Genomic DNA, 26800 nt, shown 5'->3' with positions numbered 1-26800 from the left:
TCCACCTATCGCATTTCCAATGCCCCTCCCCCAAGTCCCTCCTCCCTACCTTTTATCTTAGCCTGCTGGACACACTTTCCTCATTCCTGAAAAAGGGCTTATGCCCGAAACGTTGATTCCCTGCTCCTTGGATGCTGCCTGACCTGATGCGCTTTTCCAGCAACACATTTTCAGCAGTATCCTAGGATTCAACCCATCAGGTCCAGGGACTTGGTCTTTAGCCACACTAATTTCCTTATTACTTTTTTTGAGATAATTATTGTATCTATTTCTTATCCTTTTTTGCCTCCTTTTTCAAAATTTTATCTTTAGAATGCTTTTAATATCCTCTACCATGAAGACTGTTGCAAAATATTTATTCACCTCATTTGCCATTTCATGGATCCCCATTATTATTTTCCCAGCTTCATTCTCTAAAAGAGACCAATTTTCTTGTTTTATACATTTAAACAAACTCTTGCTGCCAATTCTCTCCCAATCCTCTGGTTTAGTGTTATCTTGGTCACATTTTTTTTCCCTTTTAATTTGGTATTATCTTTCATTTAATTGGTTAACCATGGTTTGTCTCCTTCCGAGGTTTGGGATATATCTTTGCAGTGAATCATGAACCAATATCTTCGACATTTGCCAGTGTTTTTTAATTTTTCAATTTCTTTTTCACTCTAGTTTCATGTTGAAACATATGTCTCAACTAATTCCTGGGGCAGTGAGTTCTAAATCATAACCACCTCTAATAACATATTTACTGAATTAATTTATTAGCTATCAGCAATTGATCCCCTTCATTGCCACAGAATTTGACTTTTATTTGTGTAATGATCCTGAAAGAAACACTGGACAATTAAGTTGCAGGTCAAGTCAACAATTAACCTTATTTGGCATGCACTATCCTGCAGATTCTGTGAAGTCAATTTATCATTTTGTTCTGAAATTATACAGTCAGAGCCTCCGACAGTTTGAAGTGAGAGGCATTTTAAAGCATCTCTTAAGCATTTTAATGCCATTTTAAGATAGAACAAGGCAAGATACTCTAAAGAGGAGAACAAATATGTGTGTGGGGTCAAACCATGTGTCACTTAGCGATAAGTGTCACTCTATCACCACAATTGTCTCAACCAGGAGAAACAGTGGAAGGTACACTCAAGTACAAAATAGATTAAAATGTATTTGAAAGATTCGAGTGAAAAAGAGTAATAATATAACATTCAGGAACAGAGAATGTTGTTAAAAGAAAGTAAACTAATAAGAAGATAGTGAAATCCTTTCATTAAAAGGGGAAAAAAAAAAATCGCCTACTCTGGATAGACGTGCTAAAATGAAATAGTTCAAATTCACACTAGGGGAACAACTACTGATCTCCATGTTGATAATGAATGTTTTTAGTACTACAGTGGAATTCTGCTGAATTTATGTTGGAAACCTTGTTCTTCCTTATAAAAGCTTCTACCACTTTGTTAGGAAGCATGCTAAGAGTGACATAAAACAAAAGGGCATAATTCTAAATAGGGTGCAAGAGCAGAGCGACCTAGGTGGCAGGATATGTTGTAGTTGATATCAAATGCAGTTTACTGCACATTATAGACAAGGGCACAAAGCACAAAAGCAAAGAAGTAGTGTTAAATCCATGTGAACATGGGATGCGTGTGGCCTGTGCCTATAGACTGTGTCCCAAAGTGCTGGTCCCCAGTATCCAATACGGAAGTCCTTTAAGACACAGTGGCATGGTGGCTCAGTGGGTAGCACTGCTACCTCACAACGCTAGGGACCTGGGTTCAATTCCAGCCTCAGGCAACCGTCTGTGTGGAGTTTGCACATTCTACCAGTGTCTACGTGGGCGGCACAGTGGTTAGCACTGCTGCCTCACAGCACCTGAGACCCGGGTTCAATTCCCGCCTCAGGCGACTGACTGTGTGGAGTTTGCACGTTCTCCCAGTGTCTGCGTGGGTTTCCTCTGGGTGCTCCGGTTTCCTCCCACAGTCCAAAGATATGCAGGTCAGGTGAATTGGTCATGCTATATTGGCCGTAGTGTTAGGTAAGGGGTAAATGTAGGGGTATGAGTGGGTTGCACTTCCGCGGGTCGGTGTGGACTTGTTGGGCCGAAGGGCCTGTTTCCACGCTGTAATGTAATCTAATCTACATGGGTTTCCTCCGGGTTCTCCAGTTTCCTTCCACAATCCAAAGATATGCAGGTCAGGTGAATTGGCCATGCTAAACCCCATAGTGTTCAGGGATGTGTAGGTTAGGTGCATTAATCAGGGAGAATGTAGGACAATGGGTTTGGGTGGGTTAGTCTTCAGGAGGATCGGTGTGGACTTGTTGGGTCGAAGGCCTGTTTCCACAGTGTAGAGTTTCTATGATCTAATAAATAGCAAGCTGGAGTCACCAAGCACCCATCTGATTTTATTTTAAAGATTTCTCTCATGCAAAAGGGCTCAAAGCATTACAGTTTTGTTTTAAGAGACATGAGTTTTTTTGGTTAAAAATGCAGAAGGAATGTTGTGGAATAATCTAGCCATTCATCAACATTTGTGCAACCACAGTACATTTCCAATGATTTTGATGTTTCAGTTCAATGTTTAAATGTTCCTTTCCTAGATGGCCTAGCTACATATTTATAGAATGCTCAAACATATTGTTAGGTTATCTAAAATAATAATTGAAATATCATTGGCCACATTTATTAAATCATTAACTTATAATATTAGCAGCTCAACAGGCAAGTCATGAACTTCTAGAAGAGAACACTTAAATTCTGAGGATATTGGTTAGTGGGCGGCACGGTGGCTAGCACTGCTGCCTCACAGCGCCCGAGACTCGGGTTCAATTCCCGCCTCAGGCGACTGACTGTGTGGAGTTTGCACGTTCTCCCAGTGTCTGCGTGGGTTTCCTCTGGGTGCTCCGGTTTCCTCCCACAGTCCAAAGATGTGCAGGTCAGGTGAATTGACCATGCTAAATTGCCCGTAGTGTTAGGTAAGGGGTAAATGTAGGGGTATGGGTGGGTTGCGCTTCGGCAGGTCGGTGTGGACTTGTTGGGCCGAAAGGCCTGTTTCTACACTGTAATGTAATCTAGAATAATCTGGCTACAGCAGCACAAGCCATTTGAATTTGAAAATGCTTCCAAAGAAGAGTCACATGACTCAATCTGTGGGTATAAAACATACTGGTTTGAACACAAGTGAAGAACTATAGCAATACTATGCATTGTATTCAAGATGTGGACTGAAATCCCCTGTAAACTGAAGCAGAACATCCTTAATTTTAGAGAAACAAAAACAGAAATTGCTGGAGAAACTCATCAGATCTGGCAATATCTTGGAGAGAAAACAGAGTTAATGTTATGAGTCATGACATTTTTTTTAAAATGGGGAAGGGTGACCCTATTTTTATGTTGAATCCCTCTCCAAATAAAAGGATAGCATGTATTCACTTTAACTATTGTACCTGCATACTTTTTTGGGACTCATGCACATGAACATCTAGATACGCCTGCACGTCAAAATTACATAATCATTCAACATTTATTATGTTTTCATATTATTCCTTCCAAAGTCAACTACTTCACATACTTACACACCATCTATTTAACCTATCTATACATTAATCTTCAGCCTTCTGCTATCTTCACAGCATCCTTTCATGTTTATCTTTAGGACATCAGCAACCATACCTTTATTCCCCTCATTTAAGTCATTGACAATAAATTGTTAAAAGCTGAAGACACACCACAGATTGCTGTGTGACCCCACTTGTCACCTCCTGCCAATTAAAAAAAGGCAAATTTACGAAAACACTGTTTTCTGCTTGACAGCTAACCTCAAAATGCTATTATGCTATCCTCTTCAGCATGAGTCCCTTCTCATTTCCAAATGTCATGATATGCTCACTTCCAAAAGTATGACCTTATACATTTTCACACGTCGGGCATGAGGGGAAGTGAGGCCCTGGAGCGGCGCAAATTACCTTGGTGCGGCCGAGTGCCGGTGCGGAGCGGATTGGTGGCTTGGAGCAGAGTGCGACAGTTGTTGGACTGGGCTCTGGCGCAGATAGTCACACCACTGAGCTGCTACTATTTGAAATTCTTTAGAGGACTATAATGCCTATCCTTTAACTATGTTAAAACTATCTCAATCCTAACTTTTTTTTTAAAAAAGACACTAAGCAATGCCAATACTTTTCCTTTTATCTCTTTTCCCAGTGCTTTTGTATCCAAGATTTGTACCTAAGTACTTGTAGCTAAGATGGCACCATTCAAGGTAGTCATTGTAAAAACTTTTCATCGTATTCCTGTATGAGTACTTGTGACAATAAGTGATATCCTATTCTATTGTTCAGTGCTTTATTTAATATAGACAACAGATTCAAGTACCTTCTAAACATGCACTTCTCAACCAAAGTCGTCAGATTAATCCAGTCAATTTTCTCTTTCCATCCCATACACTGTCAACTATAATTCTACCAGTCCTCCAACTACCTCAGCAGTCAGACAAGTAAAATATCAGCCATCCTTTAAATTAACCTGTTTATTTTTACATACCACTGGAGAGGCGGGACTCTATTCTGGGCCTTCCAGCTCAAAGGTAGGCACTACCACTGCACAAAGAAATATCAGGATCTTTTGGGTAGTGATTTCTAGTTACCAGATTATGTATGCTGATGCAATGAACTATTATTCTAAATCTTCACACAAATATGTCGACTTTCTGAAGATTTTGCTCTTCAATGTATTCATTAATCATCAAATGTTTGTTCAATAAATCAGTTGATTTAGCTCATGTTTAAGTTAGTCAGGTAAGAAATTGTTTCCAATTCAATCTCCAGTCTATGCTGAACTAGATTAGCTGGTCAGTCAAACTTTAAAGACATATCAGTAATGGTGTTCACCTAATTTCTACCTTGTTGATCAAGTTTATATTTTTTGTTGCAAATTAAGCACTCCATCACTGCTATAATTAAGAGCTCAGTGAATCCAATATATCCACAGCATTTTTCTTCAGAGCAATGATCTTGACCAGATGGCCAATGGGCTGAGAAGTGGCAGATGGAGTTTAATTCAGATAAATGCGAAGTGCTGCATTTTGGGAAAGCAAATCTTAACAGGATTTACACTCTTAATGGTAAGGTCCTAGGGACTGTTGCTGAACAAAGTATAAGGTCATACTTTTGGAAGTGAGCATTAACTTGGAGTGCAAGTTAATAGCTCCTTGAAAGTGGAGTCTCAGGTAGGATAGTGAAGAAGGTGTTTGGTATGCTTTCCTTTACTGGTCAGAGTATTGAGTACAGGAGTTGGGAGGTCATGTTGCGGCTGTACAGGACATTGGTTTGGCCACTGTTGGAATATTGCGTGCAATTCTGGTCTTGTTCCTATCAGAAAGATGTTGTGAAACTTGAAAGGGTTCAGAAAAGGTTTACAAGGATGTTGCCAGGGTTGGAGGATTTGAGCTATAGTGAGAGGCTGAACATGCTGGGGCTATTTTCCCTGGAGCGTCGGAGGCTGAGGGGTGGCCTTATAGAGGTTTACAAAATTATGAGGGGCATAGATAGGGTAAATAGACAAAAGTCTTTTCTCTGTGGTGGGGGAGCCCAGACCTAGTGGGCATAGGTTTAGGGTGAGAGGGGAAAGATATAAAAGAGATCTACGGAGCAACTTTTTCTACACAGAAAGTGGTACATGTATGGAATGAGCTGCCAGAGGAAATGGTGGAGGCTGGTACAATTGCAACATTTAAGAGGTATTTAGATGGATATATGAATAGGAAGGGTTTGGAAGGATATGGGCCGGGTGCTGGCAGGTGGGACTAGATTTGGTTGGGATATCTGGTCAACATGGACGGGTTGGACTGAAGGGTCTGTTTCCATGCTGTACATCTCTATGACTCTATGACAATGAGCTTCACTGTTTGCATACCTACCAGTAGTTAACCTAATTCCACAAATTGAACAGAGTTACATGCTGAAATAAGAAACAAACAAAAAAATATATATATTCTTACCAGGACTGACAGATGTCTGCATGTCAGACTGATTGGATTGTAAATCAGAACATGTCAAAACTGGAAAAATCTGATCGGATAATTTCTCAGGAGGACAGTTAGAAGACGGAAAGTCAGTATGTGTCTCCAGAATGTGAATATCTAGCTCATCAATGCACGCCGTCCCCAAATCACAGTAACCACAATGAAACATCTCAACTGCAATTGATCACACCTTTGTGGAAAACTTTCTGAAAAAGAAAAATAATGTTACTGTAACCTTCTTCCATTCTTTTTAGCAGAAACAGCAGCATATGTAAATGGGAAATGAAAACCTTTCCTGCAATTTCCAATTTCAGTTACACGACTGGGATCAGGAGAGTGAAGAGGGACTTTAAGGAAAGGAGCAAGAAATAACCAATGGTAAATTATCACTGGGACAGGCCAACATGCAGCCTAGTAGTTCACTTATGATCTTTCTACATTCCTTAAGACTTAAGATGTAAGAGAAGAAGTAGGTCATTCAGCCCATGGAGTCAACTCCATTATTTTAATGGAAACAGACTGCAGAAATAATGTTAAATGCTTCTATTTTTCCTGCCAATGGCCTCTCAATTTGGGAAATTACATTCTATTTGCCAAGGTCCTGCTCACATCCTCACGTTTCTCCCCATTTTCGCAGATGACATACAACTGGCAACAGTAAATTCATTTCCGTCATCCATACCATAGGTTGTAAGTAATAGAGCTCCAGCTCCAGTAGTCACTGCTCACCATTCCAAAAATGCCCCCTTTATTCCCAACTCTGTCTTCTATTAATTCGCCAATCCTTTACCCACAGTAATGTACTACGTCAATACCATGTGCTGTTACCTTAAATACCGTAATATGTGGTACCTTGTCAAAAAAATTTTGGAAATCCAAATATATTATATCTACTGATCCCCATTTAGATATTTGTTATTCCTCAAAGTTTTAATAAATTTGTCAGGCACAATTTTACCTTCAAGGCCATGCTGACCCTGCTTGATAATACAAGGTATTTCTAAATGCTATGCTATTAGATCGTTAATAATAGGCTCTAGCATTTTCCCAATGCTAAGTGTTTAGCTAACTGGCCTTTGGTTATTTGATTCTTGACTCCCTTCCTTTTTTGAATAAGGGCAGTTTTCCAAAACTCTGGGACACTTCCCAAATCTAAAGATTCTTAGAAATTATGACCAGCGCATTCAACATCTCTATAGCAAGTTACTTTAAAATCCTAGGGTGCAACTCATTACGTGCAGAAATCTGACCAGCTTTTAGCTAGGGAGATTAAAGATCTTTACGTTTTTCCTCTCCTGTTATCCCCAATTATTTCATGTTTTTGGAATGCTTTTTTGTATCCTCTACAACATAGACTGATGCAAAGTACTTATTCAACTCCACTGCCATTTCCTGGTTCCCCATTAGTTCCACACCCTCGTTCTCCATGGGACCTTTTTCAAAATATATTGGTAGTAAGTTTCAAATATTTGTTCTTACTACCAATTTTATATTACTTGCAAGTTTACCCTCTTTATTTGATTTATTTTGTAGCTTTGAAACTGCTACAAACCTCTGGTTTACAACTAATTATTGCTACTTTTTAAAAAGTAATACTGTCCTTTGCGTTGGTTAATTACTGTCAGTTTATCCCTGCCGTGAATCCTTCTTCCTCAGAGTCACAAACTATTTTCTTTAACAGCTGCCACTGTTTCTTAAATACCTTTATTTAAGTCTACCAAAGTTGTCTCCGAGTCAAGGTTCTCACACTTGAATTGAATGCTGAATTTGACGTGTTATGGTTACTGATCACTCAGGGATCATTTACTCAGATAACTATCAAACCTGCCTGATTACCAGATCCAAGATAAGTCTGATCTCTGGTTGGATCCACACCATATTGTTTGAGGAAACTGTCCCAAATACATTCTATGACTTCTTCCTTGTAGCTATTTTTGATTCAAATTCCCAATCTACAAGATGATTAAGTCACCCATGATTCATGCACTGCATTTTTTTTTAACATGCCTTCATGGCCTGATTATTGATTACTCTGGAGAACCGCTCTGTTAAGGGGCCGAGAGACTGCTCCCAACAGTGATCTCTTCGACTTGTTATTTCTTACCTCCATCAATATGGAGCCTACATCATCTAATCCTAGACCTTAATAAAAACACGAATGCTTTCTCTCTCCACAAATATTACCAAATCTGATTTTCTCCTGTATTTAGTTTTCATTTTTGATCTCCAGTATTTGACTCTTTATACTTAATAATCTGCGCAATGAAGGCAAGCGTGCTAAATGCCTTCTTAATCACCCTGTCTACCTGGCACTTAACTTTCATAGAATTAAATACTTGAATCCTTCAGTATCTCTGTTCAATAACATTGCCCAGGGCCCTACAATTAATCATATAAATTCTGACTATGATATGAAAGAGTCAACTTGTTCTGCCCACTTGCAGGAAATTGGATGTCCCGAGACTAAGGTGGGATGCTTCTGACTTATAGGTAGATTGTAAGAAATTAACATTATCATTTCCTATTATTCAGAACCATTGACAAGGCCATTTCCTTGCCATTCAGAGCCATTTACATTGTCATCTCCTACTTTTTTAAATTTTCATCCCCTATTCAGAAATCAATAAGAATATTACAGATGGAATTTGACTACTCCCTATCATTAAAAAAAATACAATTCACATCAGATCTGGCCATTAAGGGATGGTTTGCATCACATTATTTCTAGAAGTGATGTGGTCACTGCATTATGTCTTGAGTGACGTGACTGTGAGGGAGTAACTAGGGGTTGTCTTGTGAGCATTACTGACTGTGACGTAAAAAGTTTGTATAAAGGAAGGACTGTTTCCTTTGTTCAGAGAGGTTCTCTGGACACGCTTTGCAAGCATGGCGAAGAGTGTTCAGGGTTTCTCCAACACCTATATTGTACTATGCTTAATAAATTTTGCTTGTTCACAGAAATTGGCATGTTGCATTTGCATCAAGTGTTTAAGAATCTCAGGAAAAAGAGGTTAACACGGACCTTGTACATTTTTCCAAAATGCAACAACTAAATTGCCACTCCTCAGCCAGTTGGCCCAATTGATCAACAAAAACCTGACTTAAAAAGATGAAAATAAAAAGGAAGGTTAATGGTATTAGTTAAGGAGAGCATTGCAGTGCTTTAGAAAGTGTATGTTCCACATGGCTCAAGAATAAAATTGATTTAGATACAGTAATGAACAAAAATGCTTAATACAGTCTACAGGCCACCAAACAGTGGGAAAAATGTAGAGGAATAAAGCTAGAAGGAAAATATTTATAGAGTAGTTGTAATGAGGAACTTTAATTTGTCTGAACATAAACTGGATAGTAGCAGTGTAAAGTGCAGAGACGCAAGTGTTCCTTGATTGTGTTCAGGAGAAATTCTTGACAGCAGATTGGAGTCCAGTCCAACAGGCAAAGAGGCACATGCTCAACTAGTTTCTTGAACTTAAGGTAGACCAAGCAGCTTAAGTGGCAGCAGGGGAATACTTAAAGGTCAGTATCAGATTGTTTCACAGAATTTAGAATGATGGTTTAGAAAAAGAACAATGAATAACCCATAGCAAGAATAATTAGCTGGGAGAGAGCGGGCTTCAACAGGGCAAGAACAGACCTGGGCCAGATAGACAGGTGCCAAAGGTTGGCTGAAAAAAAGGTCGACCATTTAGAGATGGTTCAGACACAGTCAAGGTACATTCTCTCCAAAAGAAAAGGCAAGATCAACAAATCCTGAGGCCCCTGGATGAAAAAAGACTAGACAAACTAAGATGAATGGAAAGACTATTTTTCACTGATGCCATGTAGAAAATACAGTTGCGAACGAGGCTGAGTTAGAAGCTTCAGAATGGATATGAAAAAGCAAGAGAAGTAAAAAGGGATTTGAAAAGAGACTGGTAGCTAATATACTAAGGAAAACCAAGCCTTCTGTAGGCACATACATCATAAAAAGGTAATAAAGAATGGCTAATTCAAGATCATAAAGGAAATTACATAGAAGCAGGGGCATGGCTGAAGTATTCAATGTTTTGCATCAGTCTTTCCCAAGGAAACAGATTTTATCTGGGACACGGTGAGAGAGGAAAGTATTCAGTCACTAGAAAGGTTTAAAATTGATAAAGAAGTCGCATTGGACTGACTGTACTAAAGTTGATAAGCCAATAGACAGGTGAAATGCAACCCAGCACATTGAAGGAAATGACGGTGGAAATTTCAGAGGCACTGGCCACAGTTTTTCAATCTTCCTGAGGCTTGGATAATGGCAAACATTCACTCCTGTTCAAAAAAGGATGCAAAGAAAAGCCTGTCAGTTACAGACCAGTCAGTCAGTCAGTTTTAACTTGATGGGGGGGAAGCTTCTCAAAACAATAGTACAGGACAGTATTAATAGCCATATGGACAAATGTAGGTAAATTAAGGAGAGCCAGCATGGATTTCTCAGGGGAAAATTATGTTTAAGTAAACTACTGACGTTTTGTAGAAGTACAGAGGATTAATGAAAGTATGCTGCTGAGTGGTGTACAAGCGTTCCAAAAAGATGTTTGACACATTGCCACATAAGACTTATAAGCTACTGCTCTTAGATTAAAAGGGATAGCAGCAACACAGATACAAAATTGGCCAGATGTTAGGAAACAGTAATTGTGAATGGATTTTTTTGGGCTGGCATTTTATAGCAGAGTTATCCATGAGTCATTACAGGTACTCTTCCTTTACTTGATATAGAGCTTGGTTCACTGGGCATATGTTCAAAATTTGTTTACAAAAGATACTTTGCGATGAAAGACTAAATGTTTAATGCTCCTAAAAACAAAAGAAAATGCATTCAGCTCCAAATTACATTTAGGTCCTTCACCTTCAATTTGAGTACTTCAAGCACCCTCAATATGCACATTAAGTTATGCAGACACTGCTTTCATTCGGGTATTGAAAGTTTCATGAACTGGATAAAAAGAGAAAGAAAAACATCCTTCCAACACCTAGATGCATTTCATCTCAAAAACTGCTTTCAAAGCAGTTCCAGATATTGTCTTCTCAGTTATACCGTCCAATAAGCGTGCAACAAAAATGTATTAGAGCCATAGAGATCTACAACATGAAAGCAGACCCTTGGGTCCAAGTCATCCATGCCAACCAGATTGGTCTGTTTCCGCGCTGTCATTCTCCCATGACTCTAATTCATTAGATGCAAATCATTGAATGAAATGGCTTTTAGCCAAGATCACTGCAGAAACTAATGCCATTTATCCTAAGCATGTTCAGGGAATATTGCATTTCAACGGTTTCATAATCTTTTAAAAAAAAACACAGCTCCAAATTACCATTGCACAAGCAAGCAGCTCATATAGTTAGTAGCTTACTGGTCTCTCTCTCTCTCTCTCTTTCCAATCTGAATTGCAACATTATGGAGGTAAAGACAGAAAACAGACAATAGAAATTAAGACACACAAGTGTGACTGGTGTAGTATAATCCTTTCTAGTGGTCTTCCTAACAAGTGTTACGTGTTTCTTGGAGAGTTTGTGACTTGTGACAAATTTTCAACATCTTCTGAAATGCAGACCTTGTTTTGAGAACTTACAGAATTTACTGGAAGAGTGATTAAGATGGCCTGGCAGACAATGCTTTCCAAAACGTTTTTCATAAGATATCAAATATTTACTCAGTGTATTGTTGAAATTATTTAAGTACTATTAAAGATACATAAGTAATTGAAAGCACTAAAGGAGAGCGGTTTCTAATGGATAGATGTGACAGGAACCTGGCTTAAGGGCAGAATTCTGGATGGGGTCTTTACTGGGTTAGTTCATTTTCATCATTAACTATTCTCTGTCCTTGTCTCGAAAAACTATATAAAATTACAGTTGATAGGTAAAACATCTGTAAGAGTTAGCAATTCGGAACAGTTAGGCTTTAAATAATTTGATGAATGGGTCTCACATGGCAGACATGTTATCTAATGTGAAGTATAATCTCTTACATGGATTAGGAGAATCATTGAGTGTCTACATCATGATGTGATACTAATTAAAGGTCAAACAAGAATCTCAAGATATAAAGATAAACAAGAATTGTAAATCACAAATGGTTTGGCTACTAAGGGCCACGTTTTCCTGTAATGGTTCCACAAAAAAAAAGCAACCAGCACTGATTATTCATTTCACAAGTCCATAAGATATTTAACCAGGAATAGACAATTCACGCATTAAACCTTCTCTACCACTTAATAAGACTATGGCTGAACTGACTGTGACCTTACTTTCACTTTCCTGCCTATTTCCCAGAACTTTTAAACGTCAATCAAATATCTGAATGTATTCAAGGCTACATTAGACAGTTACCCTGGCTCCAATGTTAATTGTGATAGAGAATTCCAAAGACCAACTATCCTTAGAGAGAGAAGACATTCCTTCTTATTCCAGTTTTAAATGGGAGAACCATATTTTAAACTACGCTCCAGTTTTAGATTCTGCATAAGAGAGAACATCTTCAGAGCATGAATTGCCACTAATGCAAGTATATCCTTTGTGAATTGGAGACCAGAACTGTACATAGTATTCTTCAGTGCAGTCTCAAAAATCTCCTGTACAGATGCAGCAAGATCTCCCTACTTTTATACTTCATCTCTCTTGCAATATAGGTCACATTCCATTTACCTTCCTAAATAAATTGTTTTCTGCAGCTGTGTACTAATACTTTCTGACTAATGTGCTGGGACACCCACAAGAAGACTGGAGCATAGTGAATGTTGTGCACTTATTCAAGAAGGGCTGCAAAGAAAAACTTGGGAACTATAGACCAGTAAGCCTATCATCTGTGCTGGGAATGTTCATTGAGAAAATTGAGAAACATGCATTTGGAAAGACAGGGTTTGATTAGGAATAGTCAGCATAGCTTTGTTCGTGGGAGATCATACCTCACAAATTTGTTAGAGTTTTTTGATGAAGTGACCAGGAAAATTGACGCGGGCAGGGCGATAGACATAGCCTATATGGATTTCAGTAAGGCCTTTGATAAGTTTCCACATGGTAGTCTGCTCTGGAAGGCTAAATTGCATGGAATCCAGGGGGAGCTGGCAAATCAGATACATGATTGGCTTGATGGTAGGAAGCAGAGGTTAACAGTGGAAGGATGCTTATCGGACTGGAGTCCTGTGACTCGTGGAGAGCCTCTGGGTCGGTGCTGGGTCCATTACTGTTTGTTATCTATAGCAATGATTTGTACAAGAATGCACAAGGCATCATCAGTAAGTTTGCAGATGACACTAAAATAGGATGTATTGTGGACAGTGAGGAAACTTCGACTCTCCTACTCCTTGGATGCTGCCTGACCCGCTTTGCTTTTCCAGCACCACATTTTGACATCAGGTGAGTGTTTAATACTACTTTTAATGACTTATAATTTGTCAGGTCTATATTTTGGCTTTATAGTTTGAAAGACAATGGTGCCCCATTGTAATTAATATTATTTGATTTTAAGAGCAATCTAAGGATTTAACTTAAAGAGGTCAGTCATGGAAGAGAGCTCTAGGCTGCCCATCAGGTACAGTTCCACTGAAGAAGGGCTTATGCCCGAAACATCGATTCTCCTGCTCCTTTGATGCTGCCTGACCTGCTGTGCTTTTCCAGCAACATATTTTTCAGCTCTGATCTCCAGCATCTGCAGTCCTCGCTTTCTCCCACAGTTCCACTGCGCAGGATTAGGTCATGCGCAGGAAGTGTCTTTAGCTGCAGCTTTCAGAACTAAAAGGGTTTAGATTAGAGTGGTGCTGGAAAAGCACAGCAGTTCAGGCAGCATCCGAGGAACAGTAAAATCAACGTTTCAGGCAAAAGCCCTTCATCAGGAATACAGGCAGAGTGTCTGAAGGGTGGAGAGATAAATGAGAGGAGGGTGGGGGTGGGGAGAAAGTAGCATAGAGTACATTAGGCGAGGGGGGAAGGGATGAAGGTGATAGGTCAGAGAGGAGGGTGGAGTGGATAGGTGGAAAGGAAGATAGGCAGGTAAGACAAGTCATGGAGACAGTGCTGAGCTGGAAGTTTGGAGCTGGGGTGAGGTGGGGGAAGGGGAAGTGAGGAAACTGGTGAAGTCCACATTGATGCCCTGAGGTTGAAGTGTTCCGAGGCAGAAGATGAGGCGTTCTTCCTCCAGGTGGTGAGGGAACGGTGGTGAGGGAACGGCGGCGGAGGCGGCGCAGGACCTCCATGTCCTCAGCTGAGTGGGAGGGGGGAGTTGAAATGTTGGGCCACAGGGCGGTGTGGTTGATTGGTCTGGGTGTCCCGGAGATATTCCCTAAAGCGCTGTGCTGGGGGCGTCCAATCTCCCCAATGTAGAGGAGACCGCATCGGGAGCAATGGATTAAATAAGTGATATTGGTGGATGTGCAGGTAAAACTTTGATTGATGTGGAAGGCTCCTTTGGGGCCTTGGGTGGAGGTGAGGGAGGTGGTGTGGGCACAGGTTTTGCAATTCCTGCGGTGGCAAGGGAAGGTAGGGACAGTCTAGAGCATCCACAAGGCTTAAAGTATTGTGGATAGCACAGAAGTGATCACTCTGCAAGCAAGGATGGAATGGATGACCACTAGGTAAAGAAAGAGGAAGAGGCAGGCAGCACAGAAGCCCCTCTGGCCATTCCTCTGAAAAAAAAAGATAAATTGCTTTGGAAACTGCTGGAAGGAATGTCCTCTCAGAACAAAGTAGTAACAGCCAAATGTATTGCTCCACGGCTATGCTACATGGGCACGGAAGAATAAGTGCAGGAATGCTACACTATAGGGGATTCAATCGTTAGAGGAATAGATGTCTCATTTATGGCCACAGAAACTCCAGGATAATAGGTTTCGTCCCAGGTGCTGGAGTCTCATGGCATGGAACACATCTGCACCAGTAACGCATATATTAAAAGTAAAAGGATAATATAGGGAATTAGGAAGCAAGTTAAAAAGTACAACAAAGATAATGATCTCAGGTTTGCTGCTAGTGTCATGTACTAATCAGAATAGAAATAGCAATATAAATCTGATGAAAACATAGTTCAAAAGATGGTGAAAAGGGGAGGGTTACAGATTCTTGGGGTATCAGAACCATCTCTTGGCGGTGGGACCACTACAAGTTGAAATAGTTGTACCCGAGCAGGACCAGGGTAGAGCTTACTAGTGCAGTGAGGAGGGTTTAAACTAGAGGAGTGTTTCAATGGGGAATGGGGACCTTTACAGTGAGAGGGAAACAAGAGCAAAAACGAAAGATAGAATGGGAAATAAAAAAGGAATAGGCAGAGAATTCAACAGCAAGAGTCAGAAAGGTCCACAGTGCATAATAATGCAAACATTTAAAACATTCAGAACATTTAAAATGATAAGCCTTAAGGCCTTATTCTTAATACAGTGGATGATTAGTCATGCAAATGGATATGATATGATTGGGATTATGGAGAAATGGGATAGGGTGACCTATGATGGGAAAGTGAGGTCTGCAGATGCTGGAGATCAAAGTTGAAACTTTATTGCTGGATCAGCACAGCAGGTCAGGCAGCATCCAGGGAACAGGAGATTGACCTATGATGGGAAGTCCATGGCCACAGGTATTCAGATTTTAGGAAGGACAGACAGAAAGGGCAAGGAATGGGATAATATTGCTGTTTAAAAAACCATTAATGCAATAAACAGTATTAGCTCCAATGAAGTGGAATCAGTATGTGTAGTGCTTAGAAACACAAGGGGCAGAAAACAATACGGGGAATTGTATACAGACCCCTAACCGTACTGGTAATATTGGAGAAGGCATTAAACAAGAAATTAGAGATGCAAGCAATAAAGGTATAACACAATTATGGGCAAATTTAATCCACATATAAATTGGACAAATCAAATCAGTAATAATACCAGAGAGGAGGAATTTCTGGATTGTGCACGAGGTGGTTTTCTGAGTTAATCAATATGTCGAGATACTAACTGGAGGACAGGTCATCCCACCAGTATTGTGTAATGAGAAAAGAATAGTTGGCAATCTCGCTGTGCACCATCGCTTGGGAAAGAGTGACCCTAATATAACAGAATTACTCACTAAGATGTAGTTGATTCCAAGACTCGGGTCCTGAATCTAGATAAAGAAAACTACAAAAGGTATGAGACACAAGCTGTGATACATTGAGGAACATTACTTAAAAGGACAGTGGATAAGCAATAGCAAACATTTTAAGAGCATATGGAGGAACTACAAGTTTCATTCCTGACGGATACAAAAACAAAATGGGTAAACTGGCCTGACCATGCCAAGCAAGGTAAATTAGAGGTAGTATTAGATCTAAGGAAGGGATTGACAAATTGGTTAAAACAAAAGCAGCTGAACTGAAGATTGGGAGCAGCTTGCTGTCAGAGAAATTTGCCCAATAGGTTAGAGATCACAAAACACAGCTCGAAGTGGAAGTGACAAACAGTTTATTGCAAGTGATATCACTGGACAAAAGGTTGACTAGGCTGACACAGAACTGACAGTCTGCACAAGTAGATCAGATTTCTCCTCCCAGAGCTGAGGATGAGACCAGTTTTATAGTAATGCTGCACAATGACACTGATTAAGAAATGGGAAACTACAATGTTTCTGGAAATGGAGTAATTTAGTTACAAGGGTGTTGATTGGAAAACAATTTAATCAGATGAATGTCCTGTTCCACACAATGCAACATCCTGACAGTATCATGGTTCCATTCATCTCCACAGGTAAGTGTTAAAGTCTCTTCTAAAGTGGTGAGGTGATTCCATTGTCCTGTTCCTGGAGCATGTCCTTTGCTGGTGCCTGTCTGTCTGTCCTGCTCTTTGTGGGCTTTGGTATTGCTGGGTTGTGAAACTGCCCTTAAGGCTTTGACATATCTGTGGTGCTCTGTCATGTCCATGGGAGCTTCTAGTGTATTCCCTTGTCTGCATGCTGTCTGATGCAGCTTGTGAGCTGCTTGGGAATTCTGGGTGTTCCGGTACAGTTTGGCCAATTTTGCTTTTGTGAGCCTATCGTGGGCTAGCAAATCTTTTCCCACAACTTATATTCCGGCAAAGGAAGATAAGGGGAACAATTAAGAAAGGAGAACAAGCATAAAAGAGTAGGTTGGGTGACCATACAAACTAAAGAGAAAAAGGTTAGTGAAAACAAATGTAGGTCCCTGAAATCAGAAACAGGAAAAGTTATAATGGGGAGCAAAAGAAATGCAAACCAATTAAATAAATATTTTGTTCTACCTTCACAAATAACATCCCAAAAGTGTTGGGTACACAGAGTTTAGTGTGAGGAAAGAACTGAAGTAAATCAGTATTCATAGGGAAATGGCATTGGGAAATTGGTGGGATTAAAGGCTGGCAAATGTTCAGGACCTGATAATTTACATACCTGAGTATTTCAGAAAATGGTCCTGGCAATATTGGATGCATTAGCGTTCATCTTTCAAAACTCTAGAACACTGGTAAGGTATCTAATGGATTAGTTACCCACCAATGTAACCCCACTATTTAAAAAAAAAGGAGGTAGGGAGTATTGTTGGCTGGTTAGCCTGACGTTGATATTGGGGAAATTGTCAAGTCCATAATAAGAGATTTAATAGCAGAGACACTGGCAAAACAGTGAGAAGATTGAATAGAGTCAGCATGATTTACGAAAGGGAAATATTACTTGACAAAGCTCAGATTTTGTGTGGATGTAACTAATAGAGGTCATAAGGGGGAGCAAATGAATGTTATTTACTTGGATTTTAAAGAGTTTCAGTTCTTGCTAAAGGTCCAAAATAAGAGATTAGCTTGTTAATTAACATGTATGGGATTCTGATAGTGGACCATTATAGATACAGAACACGTTGACAGACAGGAAACAAACATTAGAAATAAATGGATCTTTTTCCAAATTGTAGGTAATGACTAGGGGATAGGGGGTAATCCAGGGATCAGTGCTTGGACCCCAGCTATTCTCAATGTATATTTATTTACATGAGGGAACCAAATATTATATCTCCAAATGCAGAAATGACCAAGCCATGTGTGAAGATAAGCTGCAAGGAGGACACAAAGATGTTTCAGGGTAATTTTGATTTTAAGTGGGCAGATATATGGCAGATTGAGTATAAAGTGGGTAAATTAGAGTTATCTAATTTGGTGGCAAAAACATGAAGGCAGACAATCTGAATAGCAACAGACTGGGAAAGGGAGAGGTAAAACAAGACCTGGGTGTCTTTGTATATCAGTTGCTCAAAGTAAGCACATAGGTGTAGCAGTTGGTGAAGCAAGTAAGTGGTAAGTTGGCCTTCATAGTGAGAAGATAAGCAGGGGTGTTTCACTGCAATTGTGTTGATGAGATCACACCTGGAACAGTGTGTACACTTTGTCTCCATATCCGAGGAAGGATGTTCTGGCTATGGAGGGAGTGCAAATAAAAAAATTACCAGAGTGATTTCTGGGGTGGCAGAACTGACAAGTTGGGGCTTTATTCACTAGAGAGTTTACAAGAATGAGAGAGGACCTCATGAAAACAATTCTAACAGGACTAGAGAGGGTAAATGCAGGAAAGCTGTTCTCAATGACTGAAGAAACCATAAGCAGATGTCAAAGTCAATAAGGATAAGGGGTAGGCTATTGAAGACAGGTGAGCTGAAATTTCGACACCTAGAGTTTGATTGAAGCCAAAACATTGAATGTTTTCAAGTAATTCGATGTAGGTCTTACGGCTAAAGGTATGAAAGGATACGAGGGAAAAGGAAGACCAGGGTACTGAGTTGGATGATCAGTCATGATCATACTGAATGGTGGTACAGGTTCTAAAATGCCAAATGGCCTACTCCCACTCCTATTTTCACTTTCTATGTACTGTAACAACGCTGTTACTTTAAGAGGTTATTTTGACCTTCTGTTTGAAAAGGGAGATTGTAAGGCAGAGGTATAGAGCTGTCTCGAAGAAAGTAAACAATTTGAGGGGCCTTGGGGTTTTTTTTTTTAAAACAGAAAGTTTGGAACAAATGAAGCAGCCTGTGTGGGGCCAGGTCTCTCAGACCAGGTTTTATTTTAGTTTTTAGGTTTAATTTTAAGTAGAAGCCCTTGGGGTCTCAAAAGAGTTGGAAACTTCACTGAATGTCTCTTTGCTGCTACACACAATTTTCTAAATCCCTTTTTCTTTTGTTTGGATTTTAATGATCCTATTTAAATAAATTAGATTTTGCTTAACGTCAAATAGTTTGACCAGTCGCATTGCATCTGGAACACGACACTTCAAGTCTACCTTTAAAATAAGAAAAAGTCAGGGTCGCGTCTACCCTCTTAAATTATTTTGGGGGGAGTCTCATCTGGTCCATAACAGTACTGTCAGAAACGTTGGCTACAATACAAATAGTTCTTTCAAAGTCATTTGTGTAAGTAGTGGAGACCACAACGCTGTTCCCTGCAGCACTCCACAGCTTAGAGTTTACTAACCTGAAAACGATCCATTTGTTCCAATTCTGCTTAGTGTTAGTTAGCCAATTCTAAAATTGCACTCCCAAGACAATAAACCATTTACTTCTGCAGTAATATATCTGTACTTTGTTAATATAGCTTTTTGAAATCCAACAACTAAACCCCCTTTATCCACCTAACTTGCTCCATCCTCACTGATCTCTAATAAATTTGTGAAGCACGAATTCCCTTTCAAGCTGACCACCTGATTGGATTGTGATTTGCTAAACGCCATGCTACCTTAATAATGGATTCTAGCATTTTTCCAGTGACAGATGTTAGATTAACTGGCCTACAGTTTTCAGATTCCTTGTTCTTTTCTTTGCTGAACAGTGGTGTTACATTAATGGCTTTCAAACCTGTGGGACATTTCCAAAATCTTAGGAATTTTGTAAGAATACAGCCACGACATTTCATTATTTCTACAAACACTTCCTTTAAAAGACTAGGATACAGGCCACTGATTTAGGGGGCTCAAACCATTAGTTTTCCCAATTTTTGTCTCTCGTGATTATAATTGCATTACATTCTTCACTCACTTTTCCCCTTGCTTTTACACTATTTTTGGGGATGCTTTTTATGTCTTCTTCACTATATACAGATATAAAACACTGGTTCAAAGACTCTGCTGTTTCTTTGTTTCCCATTAATAATGCCCCAATTTGTCCTTTGTTCCCACTCCTATGTGGAGGACAAAAATTGTATAGTCCACATTTCAGTCTTTTTTTATATTCTCATCCTGTTTCATTAACCTCTTCAGAAAAAAAAAAGGAGCTTTTAAAATTTTTAAATTCACACTGCTCATCAGTGTTTTGGACACTTTTTTGCAATCAAGTCACACCCTGTTCTCTCACTGAAATTGTGACTTTAAAATAATTCCACTGTAACAGAAAATGCAATATACGTTACATGCTTAACATACCCTTAAATGAAATCAAGTGCCATTTCTGAAGTTTAGATGCAGTCGGTTTGTCTTCAGCACTATTTTCTGTGAACCAATGACCAATCTCTGTCAACCATGTACCTGTATTCATATGGCATAATAGACCAATCATTTCCTAACAATCATTGATGTACTATATAATGCAGCCACTTTTAATTATTACTTTGCTCCCAGAATATTTTTTGCATCTCATTTCATTTTATACAATTCAATACAGCACAGGAACAGGCTCTTCACCCAGCCAAGCCCGTGCCAATTCTAATACTAATTTAGACCTGCTACTTATTGCCCATGCACAGTTTCTATGTTTGCTTCCCTTTCACGTACCTATCAAGATATGCCTTAAATGTTGCTCACATGCCTGCTTTCACCACCACTACTGGGTGTGTGTTCTGGGCACCAACCACTCTGTGAATGATTTTTGCTGCACTTGTCCCGTCAACTTTCCCCCTCATCCTGAGCCTGTGACCTCTTGTAGTTGACCTTTCCACCCTGGGGGAAAAAAGTCTCCGACTCTCCAGCCTATCTATGCGTCTCAATTTCATTGACCTCGATCACATCAGCCCCTCAGCCTCCGTTGTAGTGATGTGGAGATGCAAGAGCTGGAATGGGGTGGACAGAGTCAAAAACCAAATGACACCAGGTTATAATCCAACAGGTTTATTTGAAATTGCAAGCTTTCGGAGCTCAGTTCCTTCCTCGGGCGTGATATGATAGAGAGATATAAAACACAATATATGTAAAATGTTAACAACTTTAAAAACTAACTGCCCTTGTTGAATCCTTTGATCGATTAGGAGGTAAACCGCTGATTAAAATGCAAAATCCAGATTCCTTTCAAGTCTTTGTCCCGAGATAATTAAAGGTTTTATCAATGTAGAAGAAGTGATATCTCAGGTTAGACAATACATTTTAGGCATGAGGTCCCGCTTCATATCCGTCTACGTTTTAAGCTGAGGTCAGGTTTTGCTTTTTTTGGATAGAAAAGAATCTTGAATGATAGACAGATTCAAAGTGACACCTCAAATGCATTGTCTAACCTAAGATGTCATCTCTGGTATATTGATAAAACCTTTAAATTATCCAGAGTCAACGAGTTGAAACGAATCTGGATTTTACATTTTAAAAACGGTAGCCTACCTCCTAACTGATTAAACAATTCAACTAGGGCAGCTTTTTGATTAGGAATACTGTGTCTTACATCTTTCTTTCATACCACATTTGAGGAAGGAACTGAGCTCCAAAAGCTTGCAATTTCAAATAAACCTGTTGGACTATAACCTGTTGTCATTTGATTTTCGATCTGTCCTTTCCAGTGAAAAAAATCCAAGTTTATCCATCCTCTTCTCATAACTCAAACTCCTCCACACCAGGTAACATCCTGTGAATCTTCTCTGCACCCTCTCCAAAGCATCCACATCCTTGTGATAGTGTGGCAACCAGAACTCCACACAATATTCCAAATGTGGCCAAACTAAAGTTTTGTAGAGCTGTAACATAACTTGCCAACTTTTATTGTCCAAGATTCCCAAATCCTGTCATTCCTGTCCTTCATTATCACAGGAACATGCCTTTCCTGCACACTAATCAACTGGTACTTAAAAGAATCCCACATGTTAGATAAAGGCAGGCTATGCCTTGAAGGTATGTCTTCTTGACCACCTTATCCAACTGCATTGCCACTTTCAAGGAATTGTACGCCCAGATCTCTCTATATGTCAATGCTCCTAAGGATTCTGCCATTTATTGTATAATTCGCACCTGAATTTGATCTTCCAAAAATGCATCATCTTGCATTTGTCCAGATTAAAATGAATCTGTCATTTCTCTGCATAAATCTGCAATCTATATCCTGCTGTATCCATGGACAATTTTCCTCACTATCTGTAACTCCACCAATTTGTGTCATCTGCAAACTTACTAATCAGGCCACCTATATTTTCCTCCAGATAATTTCTTTATTTTATAAAGAACAAAGGTTCCCAGTACTGATACCTGCAGAACACTAATATTACTGATCTCAATTTCAAAAAGCACCCTTCCACTCTGTCTTTGACCAAGCCTGTTTTGTATCCATCTAACCAGCTCACCCCAGATCACGAGACTTTTCTGTATCAGCCAGTGAGTACCTTATCAAATGCATATAGTCCATATGCAGTCCATATAGACACCATCTATCGTCCTTCCCTCAATCATTTTTGTTACCCCCTCAAAAAGCTCAATCAAATTGGAGAGACATGATCTTCCCCACACAAACCCATGCTACCTAACAGGTTGAGAGTGTGGTGCTGGAAAAGCACAGCAGGTCAGGCAACATCCGAGGAGCAGGAGAATCGATGTCTCGGACATAAGCCCTTCATCAGGAATGAGGCTTGTGTGCCAGGGGGCTGAGAGATATATGGAGGGCAGGGACTGTAGCTGAGAATGCAATAGATAGATGAAGGTGGGGGAGAAGGTAATAGGTCGGAGAGGAGGGTAGAGCAGAGAGATGGGAAAGACAACAGACAGGTCAAGAGGGCGTTGCCGAGTTGGAGGCTTGGGACTGGGATAATGTGTGGGGGGGGGGAAAATGAGGAAACTGGTGAAATCCACATTAATCCTGTATGGTTGGAGGATCCCAAGGCGGAAGATGAGGTGTTCTTCCTCCAGGTGTCAGATGGTTAGGGTTTGGTGATGAAGGTAGCCCTGGTCCTATGTGTTCTTCATGGAGCCATCTGGATGGGTATATGAATAGGAAGGGTTCAAGAGGAATATGGGCCAAATGCTGGGAAATGGGTTTAGATCAGTTAGGTATATCTGGGTTGGTGCAGATAAGTTAGAATGAAGGTCTATTTTGTGCTGTATAACTCTAACTCCACTGTTTGCCACTGGCATAGACAGCATTTGTTACCATTCCCTAGCTGTCCAAGAAACTGAGTGGCCTGCTAGGCATTTCAAAATGCATTTAAGGATCAAATGATTGCTATGGATCTGGAGTCACATACAGACCCAACTAAAGATGGCAAAAATTCCTTAGATGAAGGATTTTATGGAACCACATTATTCTGAAAGGCTGTGTTCATTCAGCCTTCTGCCTATCTACTTTGGATTCCAGCATCTGTAGTTTTTTTTGTCTCTAGACAGATATGTAAGCCATTCACCTTGACTATGTTGAATAGGTGTTGATGGGACAACAAGACAAGGTTTCGGGTGGAACAATAGATCGGAGTTTCAGTGGAACTGTTTTGAGACAGTCCAGCTCCAAAGGTCGGCTCAATCAATAGGGAAATTACAATATCCAATACTGCCTTTTGTAACACCCTTGCTGAGACAAGAAAATGCAATTTACATGGAGAACATGAATTATGCTGATTAAATTGTTATGTCAAACTGCTGTTGTGATGTAGAGAATCTCTAGATTATGGAAACAGGTCATTCAGCCCACCAAGTCCACACTGACCCACCCCCTATCCCTGTACTCCCCATGGCTAACCCAACTAACCTGCACAACCCTGGACACTGTGTTCAGTTTAATATGGCCAATCCACCTGCTTGCAATCTTTAGATTTTGGGAAGAAACTGGAACACCTGGTGGAAACTCACGCAAGGACAGACAGAATGTCCGAACTCCACACAGACAGTCGTCCGAAGCTGGAATCAAACTCGGGTTCCTGGAGCTGTGAGGCATCAGGGCTAACCACTGAGCCACCGTGCTGTCCCTAACTAATTGTGAGCCACTGTACTTGGGGATGACCTGGAGAGCTGTATTCAAAGAGGACCACTCAAATCAGGGGACACTCCCTCTGACAACGTCAGCACCAAGAAGCAAAAAACCTTAGGAGCAAGAAGAACAGTCTCAACTTCAGTTTGGCCAGTTGTATTTGGGGTCATATAAACTTCTTTATCATATTGTGTTTCCAAAGCAGATTTTAAACCAGCGTTAGAACAATCTCATTTAAGAACTGCAAATGTTATTTGGGAAACTAGAGGGAAAGATGGCCTTCATAGAAAACCACACCTTATTTTTAATGCAAACTAAGTCCCATTCAGTCAATCACATACAAAAAAAAACTTACAAAATTGTTTCATTTGCTACAATGATTTGAACTCATATCTCCAGTGTATCATCCAAGGCCTCTGGATGATATACTGGCCTCCAGTGCCAGGGTTCGATCCCAGCCTCAGGTGTGGAGTTAGCACGTTCTCCACTTGTCTGTGTGGGTTTCCTCTGGGTGCTCCAGTTTCCTCCACAGTCCAAAGGTGTACAGGTTAGGTAGATTGGTCATGCTAAGTTCCCCACAGTGTTCAGGGATGTATAAATCAGGTGAATTAGCCATGGGCGATGCACAGGAATGGGGAGGATCTGGCAGGGGATACTGTTTAGAGGGTCAGTGTAGACTGGATGGGCTGAATGGCCTGCTCCACCCTGTCGGAATTCTATGATTTCCCCACTATGACCCCAAATTGGTAGAAAATAAGCATACACAATAGTAATTAATTCAAACCATTGCCTGTCAAAATCTTGAAAGAAAAGACATTACACAATGTTGAAATGTAATAGCTTCAGTAACTTCACAAACTTATTTGAAAAATAAAAACTTCCACCTACACTGCACAACACAGAATTAAATGTATCTCAGCATTCTGTCCAATTTGTGTCAAACTGTATCTACATTATACATTAAGGGGGAGGTGGTAACCTCATGAGTTTATCACTGGGCCAAATTCCACCACAGCAGATGACAGAATTTGAATTTAATTTACAAAATATCTGGAATTAAGAATTTAATGATGACCATTAATCCATTGTTAATTGTCAGAAAAACTCTTGTGCTTTACTAATGTGCTTTAGGGAAGGAAACTGCCACCCTTATCTAGTCTGCAGGCCAACAGCAATGTGGTTGACCCTCTGGGCAATCAGGATTAGGCAATAAATGCTGGCCTGGCCAGAAATATACAGAATACAGATAGTGTGTTGCATATTTGGCATACTCTTTTTATTCTGACATTATAAATTTGATATTTTCAATTCATTTTTGTTTAGCTCAGAACCATTTTGCAGGGTTTTTTTCCTTTATGCGCTCTTACTGTTGCTCTAACAATTTGTGCAATGGCCATACCCCAGCAACTTACTCAAAAGTGATGTGAGCCCCATTAACATACAGTGACAGTTTAGTTCCAGTTGCGATAGTTCCACCAAGCTTTCAGCTTTCCTCGTGTCCCAAGCAGTCAATTCTCCTCAGTAACGTTTTGATATCAGCAACATTTTAGCCAAATTGAAAGCGTTTACATTAAAAACCCACTGCAATAAAAGTGCACCCAAACGGGAGAAGGTGAACCTAATGTTGTTCAATGTACAATTAATGTACATTGTAAGGGTGGAAGCTGGTGAGTGTGTGGGTGGAATTAAGCCCTTATTATCAGACAGTTCTTAAACGATGAGTCAAAGCCAAAGAGCTCCCTACTCGAAGTCTCATCCATATCGCCAGATTTAAACCCAACTAGGAGGGAAACAGGTGACCGAACCCTTTCCAACAATACTTTCTTTACCTCAAACCCACAGCCAGTCCAAGAGCGTCGATCAGAAACTGCTGTACAACAACCATCACCAAATTCTCCGGCAGCCCTAGGCCACCATTTCCCTCTCGAAGACCCAAAGAGCCGTTGGTGCTCCTCGCGTGCAGTTAGCATTGACAGACAAATTAGCCAATCAGAACTGACCGTCCGCGTGCATTGGTGTCACCACACCAATCACTGCCGTGGGCAGGTGAAGGCGGGAAAGATATGTGAGAGAGTTGAAGGTGGTAAGTTTGATCTTCAGTGGCAGATAAATTGTCAAATAATGGTTATGATTACTGATTGTATGGCTTTGTTTCTTCTTTTGAAATGTTTTCAAGTTTGCATATTTTTCTTTGTCTAGTCAAATGTTCGAGACAGTTCTGTTGTTATATCGTAGATAGACAGTTAGGAGTTAATTGTGATGTGAGTATGCGTTTCACAGTTCCACATTTAACGCTGCTCTCCAGTTGAATGGGGCTGACATCTACCAGCCGAATGGTAATCAAGAAGTTCAACCCGTGAAATTCGGTGTTTTGAGTACAATGTGCAATTACTTCTAATTGGTGAGAACAAGAATCCGTGACATAGTCATAGAGATGTACAGCACAGAAACAGATTTTTCGGTTTAACCCGTCCATGCCGACCAGATATCCCAACCCAATCTAGTCCCACCTGCCAGCACCCGGCCCATATCCCTCCAAACCCTTCCTATTCATATACCCATCCAGATGCCTTGCAAATGTTGCAATTGTACCAGCCTCCGCCACATCCTCTGGCAGCTCATTCCATACACGTACCACCCTCTGTGTGAAAAGGTTGCTCCTTAGGTC

The 26800-nt window shown here is 40.2% G+C and overlaps 1 protein-coding gene across 2 annotated transcripts in view; it reads right to left on the bottom strand.

Moving 5' to 3' along the window:
* The window catches only part of LOC122565140 (zinc finger protein 462-like), a 93858-nt gene extending 67429 nt beyond the window's left edge, over positions 1-26429 (bottom strand). The window contains exons 1-2 of one of the 2 annotated variants that reach the window (XM_043720803.1): positions 25962-26429; positions 5991-6220 (exon numbers count right to left, since the gene is read on the bottom strand). In XM_043720803.1, the coding sequence (XP_043576738.1) occupies positions 5991-6183 (193 nt within the window). In that variant the 5' untranslated portion in view covers positions 6184-6220; positions 25962-26429. The remainder of the gene's footprint in view (positions 1-5990; positions 6221-25961) is intronic. The other variant, XM_043720804.1, reaches the window with a different exon arrangement.
* Between the last annotated feature and the right edge of the window lie 371 nt (positions 26430-26800).

This window comes from Chiloscyllium plagiosum, chromosome 31 (genome assembly GCF_004010195.1).
Source record: "Chiloscyllium plagiosum isolate BGI_BamShark_2017 chromosome 31, ASM401019v2, whole genome shotgun sequence".
NCBI classification, from domain to species: Eukaryota; Metazoa; Chordata; class Chondrichthyes; order Orectolobiformes; family Hemiscylliidae; genus Chiloscyllium; species Chiloscyllium plagiosum.
This window is presented reverse-complemented; position numbering and strand designations above follow the sequence as displayed.